The following is a 13784-nucleotide window of genomic DNA, read 5'->3' as shown; positions in this document are numbered from 1 at the left end:
TGTGATGTGAGAGGAAACATGGTTTGAACAAACATGAGCCTTCTGCTCTGTGCCACTGTCATATTCTTTGAATTTAAGATGGTTTTCCAGACCTGAGGGTATGAGGAGAGCTACTGACTCGGGACATTCAACCTCCCTTCTTCTAACAGCAGGCTAATATTAAGGTGAAGAAAGAAGCAGTAACGTTACTAAAACTAGTGTGCTGTCAGTAACGTTGTTGTGACTTCAGCGTACCAGTGAAACACAGAAATAAATCTGGGGTTGTTTGCATTGTAAATTCTTACAGTTCTCATTTTGCACGTTAGCAACTCCTGGTGACAAGGGAGACACTTCTTAGCAGGGTTTTGAGGGGGAAGTTTGGGTGATTTTTTAGTTTTGTTTTTTTTTTTTAATACCATCTCAGGAGATGCTTGGTAGGGTTTTCAGTAGTGCTTCTCTGCAGCTTCAGACACCTGCCTTTTAGTGCAGGGACATCAGGAGTTCAAAGAGGGAAGCTGCATAGCTATTTTTACTCCAGCAGTTAATGGATCGATACTGCCCTCTTTATCGGCATATGGGATGTTAACATCATGTTTCTGTTCCAGAGCGAAACCTAAACCCTAAAGCAGCCTGCCTTAAGAGAAGGGAAGAAGAAAAAGTTTCTGCCGTATCGGCAGAGCCGCCAACACCACACCCAGGAAGCCACCCTGGCCTGAGTGAAACTACCAACCCTATGGGTCATATGTGAACACCAGCCAGGTACGTCTCTGGTCTAGAGGGGAACGGCTCCTGTTGCTTTTTATTGGCTACAGTTAGGGAAATGTAGATACGCCTGTTCTTAGTTACTGAGCTGCCACTAGCACCAACTTCTTTATGCTGCTAAGTACTTTGAGGTCTCTGAGCATAAGCAAAGCGTGCAGATTTGTTTAGTTTTATAATAAAACAAAATCCCAAGAAGTTGTCATTAAACTCTTCATTTCCATGTGTTGTTGCCAATGGCTACATCTCTTGGCTCAGGTGGCCTTCTTGGCATGACATGAGAGGAATAGTTAACAGTTTGCTAGATAAGCCAAGCATAATAGAAATGAATTATACATTTTTAAATGATCTAAATATCACATTAGCTCGTTTAAAAATCCATGTAGTTTCCCAGTGCTGAAACAAACAGAGAGACTTCTCATCGCAAAGAGATTTGCTGTCTGGCATAAGGCCAGGCATTCTAGCTCATCTCGTGTGCCCAGCGGAGATTGCTTAACTATCTTAAGTCACAGTCTCTATTATTAAAGAATAGTCAAGATTTAAAAAGTAATGCTTTCAGCTTTGCAAGATAAATCAGTATTTCCAAAAGTCCCATGTAGTCCAAAATGCAGTAGTTCATTTAAATCATGCTGATGGGGTGCTCTTACCAAGGATATATTAGTCATCTGGTTTTATTACGTGTAGCTGCTTGGTTTGTTGGTTTTTTTTTAAAAAGAAATGGGGAAAACTTGATTTTGAAAAGAAAAAACGCTGATTATTCCATGTCTTCTAAAATAGCACAACTGTTGCCACTTTCAAAACAAGTAAGCAGTTGGGTTTGATGCCCTTCCTTACATCCATAACTTTACTAAATTTTATGTTGCGGAGGTGGTTGTTGTGTATATAGACTAGTTTGCTTCCATTGTAGCTTAAGATAAAGGCATCCATCTCGCCAGAATGTATTCTGTGGAAATTTTTTACTCCCTCATGTTCCTTAGAAAGCAGCAAAATGGTATTGAAACTTTTCCCCCATCTCTCATAGGCAGCTGCTTGCTTCATAAACAAAATGGGGTTTCTTTTTAGGAAAAGAAGGTGCTTAGAATGTCTTTAATTTGTCCTGTTTCATACCAAAGAAACAGGTTACTTCTAAATTGTCAGAGAATTCTTGACTTGCAGCAGAATTTATAGCCTGTTCTTGCTATGTTAATACAATGTGCCGCTTTCAGAAGTTTACAATATCTTTGGTTTTTAATAGCAGTAACTTTGTAAGGTGACTCAGGTGGGACGTTGACTTGGAAAGCTCATTGGGTATATGGCGATGGCTAACTTCAGCAGTAGTAATTCACTTTGGGTACTGACTCCTGCTTATTTTAGAGACCAAAGTCAAATGCAAATTGAAGGTTTGAGGTCTGCAGATTACACTTTGTCCCATGCCCAGGAAGTCAAATAGAATGTTCCCGAGAGTAAACTGTTCAATGTGTCATATTCAGTGTGGGTATCTGTGGAAAGAAGGATTTCAAGGCCTCTCAGTGTGATTTTTCTTTTGCGCTTAACTGAAAATGGTGTGGTTAAAAATAAAAAATGGTATGGTTTAAATTAGTTCCAGTGTTGAACCATGTTTCTTACTGATTCTTTTCATAATACCCCTTTACTCTTCCAAATTTCTTTCTAGAATTCCAGAATCATTGGTAGGATACACAGAAGGTGACCTTTCTTCACAAGGACACAGACAACTAACATTATATGAAGACACAAACCTGACAGGAGAAAACACTTGAAGCAAGAAACCCAAATGCAATCTTATGATCAAAGCTACTGGTCAACACCTGCATCAGGATTGAAGATACAAGATCTTCAGACAGAATTTCAGCCCATGAAATACTCTGAACATATCATTCTGTTGCAAGCAGTGTGTCGCTTCTGCACAATCAGAGACTGTTGTGATCTCTCCACTCATTGTGGAAGTTGCCTTGTGCCTAAACTGAATTGACAAATGCATTGTAACTACAAATTTTATTTATTGTTATGGAACTGTAAAGGTCTACATATAAAGGGAAAAGTTAACATGTTAAAGGCTGATAAAGTTTCAGCTGGATGCCAGCATTTGCTAAAGCTGTTCACATTCAGAGAACAAAGCAGTGACAAACATCGACCCGTAGCATTCCCAGCATACCTATTAGTGTCTTAAAAAAGGAAGGGAAAAGTCTTTTGTTGTCCTTTCCTCTCCTTTTGCCATATGACTAGTGTTTTCCATGCAATAGGAAACTATTCCTTGGTATAGCTTTTTTTTTATGTTATTTTTGGTCTCTGGTAATCTGAACAGTTATGGTCATAGTCACCCTTCCATACTGAGCTCCGTGCTTCAAAGCCAGTGAGAGGCCTGGTGAGGGCTGCCAGCAGGAGCAGTGCTGTGACCGTAACATTTCTTGGGTTTAAGAAGTTATTTTTATTTTCCCTCAGACTTTCCTCAAATACTTTTTTTTTTGTTTGTTTTTCTAATTATAAACGAAACCTTTTTAGGCTTCTAGGCTTCATAGTAAAGCTTGTAACGTGAAGTGTAAATTGGGTGGGGAGAATCTACTTTGTTAGAGTTGCTTTGTTTTCCGAGCAGTAAGTACTACATATAGTACATGTAAAGTGTTAGCTGTATGTAAGCACAAAATGCATTAAAATACAAAGGAGATTTTTTTTCAGGCTGTAATTTTGGTGAATAGTGAAATCCTACATTCACCGTGGCAGGTAGTGTGATGCTATAACCACCAGTATGGTGGGCTTACTTACATAATGGAATATAAGAGCAATGGTCACCAGTTTTTCCTTACTGTATACATTAACTATCTTGTCATTTTTGTATGGCTTGTCAGTGGAGAAAAAAAAAACCCAGTGTGAATCAAATGCCCCCCTTCCAAGCCACATTAGCATTGAACCTTCAAATGTTTCTCTACCAGAACAGTGTCCCTAAGTATTCCTTTGTCACAGTTGTGTTGAAATGGTTAATCCCTTTGAACTTCCATGGAAACTGTCTTCCACTGCAATGACCATGGGAGGAAATTTCCTACGCCAAGGTTGTCTGAGCTATTGTTCATATAGTGCATCTTTCATCACTGGCAATTGGTTCACACACAAAACAGGAACAAACCAGTAATTTTTATGAAGTCATTTAAATTGAAAGAACAAAGGATGGATTGTTAAAAATAAACTAATGAATTTCAGCTCATGGTTTGGATGGTTCCTAACAAAACAGTTTGTGGAATTAGTGGACTCATTTCTATTACTTTAATTTGCATAGATCATCAAATAACACCTGACTATATCTGTGGCCTTGTTCTTCATTTCAGTGTTTATCAGCTAAACAAATTTGTTGCTTATGACGTGTGAAAGTGATCACGTGCCACTGCCTGGCCTTTTTCCTTCTAAGCTTGTTGTCTTTTTGGCTATATTAGACTTTGCAGTATGCCCAGAAGCTTTCCTTCATAAAATAGAAAGAAAAAAACATTTGGCTTATTTTTCACTGTAGCTAGTCTTTTATACAATAATCTTGTAAGAAAATTTCTTGAATTCTAAATATTACTCTTTCTAGATTTTTGAAATCGAAAAAGTTTTCAGTAAAAAGTTTCTTACTTTATTTTACTATATTAGGTAGTAAAAATGTAGGGTTATTTACCATAACCTGTTCATTAATATCAGAAATTTACAATAGCATTGTAAGACCATAGTAGGGTTCTAGCATACCGTGTAGTACCTATGGAGTATTGTAAGAGCTAATTGTCCGAGATGAATTGCTTCTCATCTTGTTCTCCAGTTTCCATTGTTGGTTTATTGCAGATTTGTACCCTGTGTCAAATTTCAAGGTATTGCTGATAAACCTTTCCAACCAGCAGCAAGAAGTTCAAAAAAATTTCTGTCAATGTAACAGAAAACACTATGTATATAACATTTATGTAGCAATAAATGTGCCATCTTTTTTTAACATGGTAAATCAGTGAGTTTTTTAAATTCCTCTCTCCTCATAGGTAATGTGTTGCATGAAAAACACCAGCAAAATCAGCTTCCACCTTTATCTAAGTAAAACCTAACATCCTTTCTCAAAGTACACAGCATAAGCTGCAGGCACAAGAAGTGTTGTTTCTACTTCCTGTGAAGCAAATAGAGAAATTCTCAGCAAGGCGAGGAGGAGCAGTACCCTGCCTGCATTCACTGAGGAACAAAGGGGATTTCATAGGCAAATAGTAATCTGGGAGCAGGAGCTGAGCCACAGGTATATGCTTCCTGTTATATCTTGTTCCTCTACTTTGCCTGTCCTTAAGATAGGTTTCTAAGGCTGAAGCCCCTTCGTGAATTGAAGTTCAGCACCGAATTACTTCTGAATCAATGCATTTATGTAGGCTTCAGGTAATAAAAAAGGGAGGGGGGAATCTGTATCTTAAGCTTGAAATTAACATTGTCACATTTTCTAAAATTTCTGCGAGGGCAAATGAAAAAATATGGCAAGAGTACTATGTCCAAGGCATACACCATACAGTGGGGAAATCTTCATGCAGTCCTTAGTCCACATCTGTTTAAGCCAAAAGCCTCAACAAGCAGACTTGGCTGAAACTTTCATTTTTTCAACTCTTTTCTAAATAAATACCCCTGGGAAAAGCACATCAAAGACAAGCAAATAGATACTGTACATATGAAGCTATGATGTTTCACTGAATGCGGTGTATGTCAGCATGGCTGCTGTGTACTGCATCTTTTCCAACTCTTGATACTGTCCTTTGTAACCTTAAAAAATCCAATTATCATCTTGAGATCTGGTTTACGCTGTCACACTGTCAACATACCTATACAGGCAAGTTCTGATAAGCTAGGACTTTTAACCACTGGCAAATCTAACAAGGTCTGGCCAAATATGGGAGGTGAGCCTCAACTTTGTAAGTATGTCTTCTAGTACGTCTTTAGTAAGCTCTGGAAGAGGTGCTGAGGTGCCCTGCTGCCTTCCCTAGCACGCATTCTCGATTGTAATTTACTCCAGTAGTAATAGTAGATCCAGCCTGTGAGTATCCATCATTACTCCTCTCCCCATTTCTGGATGAGACCTATTACAAATTTATCACTTGAAGCTTCAAGAGAGTAAAAATGACATTTCCTCTTCTTTATATTTACTACTGCTGTCTTGTTTGCATACACTTTCTGACCACAAGTCCTTCAATACCTTTGAGAAATACAATTCTGCTAGAATGAGCATTTGGATTATTGTAGGAAAGCTTTCCTCTAAATCTAAAGCATTGGGAGAGGCTTAAAATGGACTTAATCTTTTTTGCCTCCAGCACTGAGTAAATGATGGTAAAAAGAAGATTGTGGGTTCTTTATGTACGAGTTAACATTGTTCCAAGAATGAATCAACATTTTCCCCATTAGCATCTGGAAATCATGGCAGAACAAAACCAAAATGTAAAAGACAATCTGGATGGTAAACTGCTTTTTGTTTGTAACATTAATACCTTATGCTTCCTAGTATACCTAACCTGTGGATACTAAAATGTCCTGTAGAAGGAAGAGATCCTTTGTCCCAATTTGGAAGCCTGGCAGCACTTCAACAGTGGGGTTCAAGAAGGCTCAGTAGGAGTGAGAAAGCAAGCTGACACCTTCCTGCTTCCAGACACCATCCATACAAGATGTGGCCAGAGGTGAGAGCCACAGTATGGCTGCCCTGATTACAGGGCATCCCAAACGCAGGGATGGAGGGTTGCATCCTTGGTGACAGGCACAGCGCCAGGTCCTGCCTTTCTGCTGCTCACCTGCTCAGCAAAGTGAGGGAAAAGTTTTCCAGGAAGGGGGAAAATGGTACTAATAGGAGACTGCCACAATCCTTTCTTTTCCCTTCCAACTCCTGCTATCAAGTGCAGATTAAGTCAGGTGCCATTTTTGGGTGGTGTTTTGTACTGATTAACCATCATTTGTTTTCCTGAAGTTAATCCCACTGTCAACCTGGATGCCATTGCAAAATACTGTGAGTTTACTTCCTGGTTAAAACACAAACATACTGTTCAACTGATACCACAAGCAACTGCATGTGCATGTTCAGTATGACAGCTAGTCAAGCTGTCTGCAGTCCCCTGGGATTGTTTGTATTGGTCTGATCAAGTGGCCTTAGGCTCTGAAACTGCAAATCATCTGGGCTCTTTCAATTCTCTCCTGGTTTTTCAAATGTTTTGATGCAATTAGCCACATCTGTTAAATAAAAACTGATTAAGAACAGTCCCCCCAAAAAATTACACCAAATACCAAGTGAGATAAAAATCTCATAATGTTGATCATAACTGATGAAGGGCAGATCCATTAAGGTCAGTGGCTAAGTTAAATATTTGGAATTCTGGTTATTTCAGGTAAACTAGAGAAACAAGAATACCACAGTTGCTTCATTTTCAGGAGAGATCCACTGCATTTTTAACAGTATCACCTAAATATAGAGAGACAAAGGAATTAAATATAAACTATCAGAAGAGTAACTGCTGCCAAGTGTGATGGAACAGATGGGAAAGCAATTTACAATATAATTCTAAATTCAGTCTGTGTTAAACATAGACTACTGCTAGTCCTGGACTTCTGAAAAGCATGAGAAACCTATGCAGGTCCTATAGCTGGAGATCTCTTTCCATCAAACCTCTGAACAACATGGTAAGTTGTGTTTGATTCGGAAAACTCAACAATTCAGCTCTTAGAAAAGATAAAAATCCAGGAGGAAATTATTCAAAATAAATGGACATGACATCAAACTCTTGTACAAAATGAACCACAGTGTCTTGCTATTGTAGTAATGTGGATTTGAGGCCCTACTTTCTTATTTTTGTGCTGAGGCTTTTTCTGACCCCCCTCCACTGTATTTTAGTGACTAAGGAAAGCTCTTGGAAATGCCAGAACAGGCTGTTTCACTAGTTTGCTAGATTACTTACTTACGTAAGTAAATTAAGTGGTTCCTTATGCCCGTGGAAGTTCTGACACACAGTGTTGCATTAAATGCACACCTTCTCTATCCAGTATGCAAAAAGGAAAAATAAAGACTTTTGGTGGAATTGGAGGAGGTTAGTCTTACAGATCCAAACACAACTAAAGAAATTTCATGAACATGAATGAGTCTGTAGCAATCACTATAAAAATAAGTTCTCCAAATATGAGATTATAAACTCATCTGTAGAACGAGGTATCTGAGGAGTATTCATTACTTTGCATTTTAATCCATAAATGAGATGATCAGAAGCATTAGCTTATCACAGAAGCGGAATTAATCAGTAGCCCTAGTTTGTGTGTTTGTTGGAAAGACACTAAATAGCCCACTGTTTGCTGTACAACCAGATTCAGTGCTCCAGACTACTCCCAAATGATTTTCTCTGACCTCTGAAATAACTGCTTACAAAATCAGATGAGGTCTTTGAGGCATTTGGGCTTGATATTTACTGCAGCACCATCCTTCACTCAGACTAGAATCTCAGTGTGCTAGAATGGAATTAGGGACTGTAGGATGAGGGGTAACGGGTTCAAACTTAAACAGGGGAAGTTTAGATTAGGTATAAGGAAGAAATTCTTTACTGTGAGGGTGGTGACGCACTGGAATGGGTTGCCCAAGGAAGTTGTGAATGCTCCGTCCCTGGCAGTGTTCAAGGCCAGGCTGAATAAAGCCTTGGGTGACGTGGTTTAGTGCCAGGCATCCCTGCCCATGGCAGGGGGGTTGGAGCTTGGTGATCTTCAGGTCCTTTTCAGCCCGAACTACTCTATGATTCTATGGATGAAAAATCCCCATCTCTCTCCATAAGAGAGAATTCTCCTGTATATAAATACAAAATGATAAGGTGGGGGATATTTTTGGATCAGGGTTTGAATTGTCATCAGAATGGTCAGTTCACACCTGCAAAAGCTGGAGAGGCTATTGCAGTATTTTCCTTTAAAGGTGACTTAGGAAGGGGGTCTTTCAGATACACTTCAAGTTCTGTTTGTACATTACCCAGCAGGAGAGAGCTCACATCTTAACTGATATTCTGTATGCTACAAAGACATAAATGCTAATGCATTTGATTATGGATATAACAGCTAAAGTACGTTAATCCCTAACACTACCTGACTAATTAAGATAAATGCACGCAATATCAGTGTTCAGTCAATAGGCTCTGCTTCCAGTTTACCCTTTTAAAAGGGTAACATTTAATTAAATGTCCATTTAATTTGTTTATGTGACCAAGTAATAGCTGCAAGTGTAATTAAACATAAAGCTTTTAAAATGCTCATTCTTTTCCTAGCATGCAAGAATAGTAAACATGAGCATCATAAAATGCAAGTACAAGAGGGCAAGAATGCTAAAAATGGCGGGAAGAAAGTGACAGCCTGCAGAACATGAAGGTAGTAACCCAATATGAATTAGTGCCTGTCATTAGCTGTAGCCAGCTGGTTGTCATTATCATGTTATATAGAAGTATAACAAATGTGTCAATAAAGCTCTCTTTATAAAAGTTTTTTGGATATAAATACAGATTCTGCATTTAAAGGAATATCAGGGGTATCAGGGAAAAGAGTGTGAATGAAACCAAAAATGGTATGTGTCTGTTAAGCTTCGCTGTCTATTTTTCTGGTGTGGCTATTTTGCATATCCATGACAACTGATGGAAAATAACCACAGCCACACACCAGTCAATTCTACATTTCTGTAACTGTTGACTTTTTGACTAGCAGGCCACGTAAACTGAGCTGTCTGTACGTGCTTCCATGGGTCTTCCTGGACTTCTTTCCTCCCTTGTCCCTGCCCTCGCCCTACCCCCAGCTTCTGTACCATAAGATATGGTCTCCAAACTGTATCAGTTATAAGCAAGCTTAAAATTTGTCATTTCCAGGTACATGCCTCTGCTATTTAACTAGTAACATGGTTATTGTGATGCCCATTTACTGCTCCAGTGTGAAGATCATTGGTGAGATTCAACAACGCAAGGTTCCTTCCAGCATCCATAAGTAAATGTCAGAGACACTTCTGCCTCCCTTACCTGTGCCTCTTCTTGCCTGGCTGCTTGGCCATCATTGAGGATTTATCCCTTCAGGCTTCCAGCTCTAGGTCCAGTCCTTCCCTTCCAGTCTGAAGCATGCTGGCTTCTGTTCCTTCCAGGCCCAGTGTTGGGGCTGCTTCATTTAGGTACAGCAGCAGTTGACCCTCCTCAGTATACAGAAGAGAGCAGCGGGGGCAGGAGAACAGAGAGTAAGTTGTCCTTCTCAGTTCTGGCATGCAGCATTACACTCACCTTGAGGGAGTTACTACATGGAAAGCCTCATTCAACCCAAATCTAATAAGTCTATACTGAACATACGCTTATTAAACTGATAGATTTTTTAGGCAATTTTCAGTTAAAGGAGCATTCCTGATAGGACAAGGGGTAATGGCTTTAAACTAGAAGAGGGTAGATTTAGGTTAGATAGGATGAGATTCTTCTCCATGAGGTGCTGGCACAGGTTGCCCAGAGAAGCTGTGGCTGCCCCATCCCTGGCAGTGTTCAAGGCTAGGATGGATGGGGCTTGGAACAACCTGGTCTAATGGAAGGTGTCCCTGCCCCATGGCAGGGGGTTGTAGCTACATGAGCTCTAAAGTCCCTTCTGACCCAAACCATTTTATGGTCCTGTGATTGACAATAATCTCTTCTTTGGAAAAAACATAATTTAGTCCACATTTGTTTTACATTTATTTCATATTATTTTGTAATATTTTAAGCTCCGTATGGAATGAGAAGGACATCTGAAGGAATTTTCATCTTAGATCTCAATTGCTGTATTATAACCATATAATTCTTCTCTTCTGCACATTTGCTAGAATAATTTTTATCCTTCCCCAGCATATTAAAATTCCCCCTACCCAAGGTTCCTGGTCACACAAAGACATATGCACAATTTATGCATAGGATAACCCTCCTAACTTCAGTGGGCATTCTTCTGTACTTGATACTGAGTTCGTATTATTTCTTCACAGGTCAGAAGTCTGATACTTACAGAGCTTTAAGGGTTCTCTACAGTGCCCAAGGTAGGAATACGTGCAACAGAAAGGTCAAAATGTTAAGCCCCACTGCTTCTTTTTAATTAGAGAACTAGAGACAAAATTACCAATACAAAATCTTTCTTTACATCTCTGTAACTGAAGCAAAAACAGTGTTTGAGAGCAGGAGGCTGGGTGTGGGAATCCAACTACAATGCATCTGTGACTTTATAAAGTGATTTGGAGACATCTATTCTGCAACAATTGGGAAGAAACTGGGTGGGTGGTGTATAAGAAGAACTGTGAAGACCAAATGTTTAGCTGTATTCAACTGTAAACAGAGAGATAGTCAGTAAACAGTCTCTCTGAAGAGAGTAATTAATAGGCACATGTGAAAAGATGGAAAAGAAGATGTATCCTTCTTCAGCAGACATCAAAGGGCAGGCTGGACAGTGAGAAATTAAGCATACCCGAAGGAAGCCACACAGCTGTATGTGCATTCAGCTAGGAAATTTAATGCAATACAATGAACTAGGAAAAGGAGAGAGTGACTAAGATAGGAATTGAAAAAGGAGTTCTAAAGTAACAAAGGAAGAAGCAACTTGCTCTCTGAGGAAAGGAACAGGAGTAGAGAAGCAGAGAGGTCTAAACAGGTCAGCTTTTTCTGTGGAGGGGCGTAGTTGCAGAGAAGTTTTGCAGGATTAGAAAGAGTGATAAGGGAGCACAGTAGGTAGCCTCTAAATAAGATAAGGAAACAGGAGGAGCCACTGAAATGAATGGTTTGTCACTGTGATTCTCCTGCCTCTTGCTACATCTGAAAGCAGAACCCTGTGGCAGTTGGCCAGTTTGACAGGGAAGGCGATAAAAATAAATTACATCCTCTGTTTCCAATACAGACTGAGATGTTTCCAAAAGAATGGGGGAAGGGAACTTATTTGCAGGGATAAAAGGTACTTACGAGATCCAAAACTCATTGTCTGTTCTCTATAAAGTGGTGTCACAACTGACTCCATAACGTATTCACTTGGCTCCAAACAGGGTTTTGGAATGTTCCACCTCTGGGACCAGCTGCTTTCACGAATGTTCAGCTGGAAGAGAAATCGAAGTTCAAAATTAAGGAAATGCTATTTTTTGTCTCTCAAAGAGCACACATGAAGCTGAGAAGAATGAATCAGAGAAACTGAGGCCAAACAGTTTGAAATTCTCAGTGTCCTGGGTGGTCTTTGCTGCTAAATTCTATTAGTGTCATCTGTGGAGAATGCTTTCCTTCAAAACCTGCTTAAAACTGGGATAAAATAGATTTTCCCAAACAATTCGATATACTGTTTAGCATGAGCAGAATACATGTTGTTAGCAGTGTGGCCTTGGCCTACTGTTGCAAATCAGGTTTTGTGGCCCCAATTTAAATAGAATCTAAGGAAGCAATCAGGTCTTATTAGATTTTCTTGGCACAAGTGGACATGCACACTGAAGAAATACTGGCACTGGTTGCCCAGAGAAGCTGTGGGTGCTCCACTGCTGGCAGTGTTCAAGTCCAGGTTGGATGGGGCTGTGAGCAACCTGATCTACTTAAAGATATCCCTGCTCACTGCAGGGGGATTGGACTAGATGATCTTTAAAGGCCCTTTCTAACCCAAACTATCCTATGATTCCATGAAACATACCGTCCTCTTGCATGTGTTATCCTCTTGGGTTTGATACGTGCTCTGTGGATCTGAGGAAACTGAGGATCACAATGTCTTCTCTAATACTTCCAGCTGATGTTTCAGGTGACACATGGAGGGAAAATGTGTCTTGTACCATTGCAGGGACTATAACTGTGGGTCACATAAGCCAGGGAAGTACTTTGCATCCTGGCACTCCATCCTGCACTAAGGATCAGGCAATTACCCTACTAGTTACCTACCATCTCTCTCCCAGTGAGAAAGCAGTCCAAATTCTTTGCTTAACCACATATTGTGGAGTAAGCCATCAGCTCTCCATGAACTGGAAATTAAAAGTAGATCTATCCTTACAGATCCAGAACAAATATATTATTCATCTTACCTGGCTGATTTGTCTCATACCACTACCGATTTTCCCAGAGAAAGATTCTGCGTATGACTAATGGCATTTTTTGAGGGTTAGACATTCCAAAATTGTCTACTCAAGGGAAGAAATTTTATGTTTCAGCAACTTAGAAACATTGGCTGCTGTTACTGCAAAGAATGGGATTGCGATTAGTCTTCTACAACCTTTATAGGAACGCCTGAAAACCAGAGATGTCAATACTGCCAGCCTGAGAGGTCAGTAAGGCAGTGTCCTTGCTGACAAACAGACCATGCCTCAAAACTCCCTCTTGCTGGGCTGGTGGAGATATTTAGTGTGAGGCAGAGCAGCTTCACTTTTAGGGCTGCCTCTGTGGTTCTCTGGAGTCCTTTGCCGGAAAACAACACTGTATTATCCTCCAGAGATCAGCCAGGGCTGGGCTCCCATCTGTTCATGGATCTGCACCTGTTTTTCATTTCATCAATAGTGGCCACATGGCCTAAGACTGTAGGGGAATACAGAAAAGCAAAGGAATGTGTGGTTCAGGCACTGGGGTTGGATTCTGAAGTTCTGAGTTTAAATCCTGACTGTGTGGCAAAGTCTTGGTGAGTCCTTTAATTTCTGTCTGCCTTAATCTCATCTGTAAAGGAGAAGAAGGAGTGATTATTATTCTGGGGCCTTCTCATTACCTTTTTTAACAAGGAATTGAAGAAATTTGTTTTTTCTCTGCCTGTATTTCACTGGGCACAGAAGTCCATGTAGAGATTCAGAAGTGGATCTCTACATAGCACATCACTCATGATTAGGAACACCAAACACACCTCTGGTCTATTTCCTCTGCATGCTGAAAAATAGAAAGGAAGTTTCTTAGAAAAGTGCTCAATTTCTGCCTGTGTAAATGACAATACTGCTTGGACATAGCTCCAGCAGCACAGAACTTGTGTGTGGGTATTTTGAGTGTTTATCTACAACTGCTGCATGTGAATCTAGTGCAGGCACTCTGTTGATCTGATGCTGAATCATATTCTACCTGCAGTCAGCTTGAGACATACAG

General features: G+C 40.0%; 2 protein-coding genes across 15 annotated transcripts in view; one reads left to right on the top strand and one right to left on the bottom strand.

The window, feature by feature from the left end:
• Positions 1 to 4687, top strand: part of TCF12 (transcription factor 12) — a 169706-nt gene extending 165019 nt beyond the window's left edge. For all 12 annotated transcript variants that reach the window (XM_062627551.1, XM_062627559.1, XM_062627594.1 and 9 more), the window contains 2 exons: positions 585 to 738; positions 2390 to 4687. In XM_062627551.1, the coding sequence (XP_062483535.1) occupies positions 585 to 727 (143 nt within the window). In that variant the 3' untranslated portion in view covers positions 728 to 738; positions 2390 to 4687. The remainder of the gene's footprint in view (positions 1 to 584; positions 739 to 2389) is intronic.
• A 3819-nt stretch (positions 4688 to 8506) lies between these two features.
• Positions 8507 to 13784, bottom strand: part of LOC134168200 (proline-rich protein 36-like) — a 33758-nt gene continuing 28480 nt past the window's right edge. The window contains exons 3-5 of one of the 3 annotated variants that reach the window (XM_062627663.1): positions 13420 to 13574; positions 11661 to 11790; positions 8507 to 9980 (exon numbers count right to left, since the gene is read on the bottom strand). The gene's annotated coding sequence lies outside the window, so the exon portion shown is untranslated. Of the gene's footprint in view, positions 9981 to 10402; positions 11791 to 13419; positions 13575 to 13784 lie in introns of those variants that run through there. The other 2 variants (XM_062627647.1, XM_062627655.1) reach the window with 2 other exon arrangements.

Source organism: Pezoporus occidentalis, unplaced genomic scaffold (genome assembly GCF_034315485.1).
Source record: "Pezoporus occidentalis ecotype Australia unplaced genomic scaffold, CSIRO_AGI_Poc_V1 ctg11, whole genome shotgun sequence".
Classification (NCBI taxonomy): domain Eukaryota; kingdom Metazoa; phylum Chordata; class Aves; order Psittaciformes; family Psittacidae; genus Pezoporus; species Pezoporus occidentalis.
This window is presented reverse-complemented; position numbering and strand designations above follow the sequence as displayed.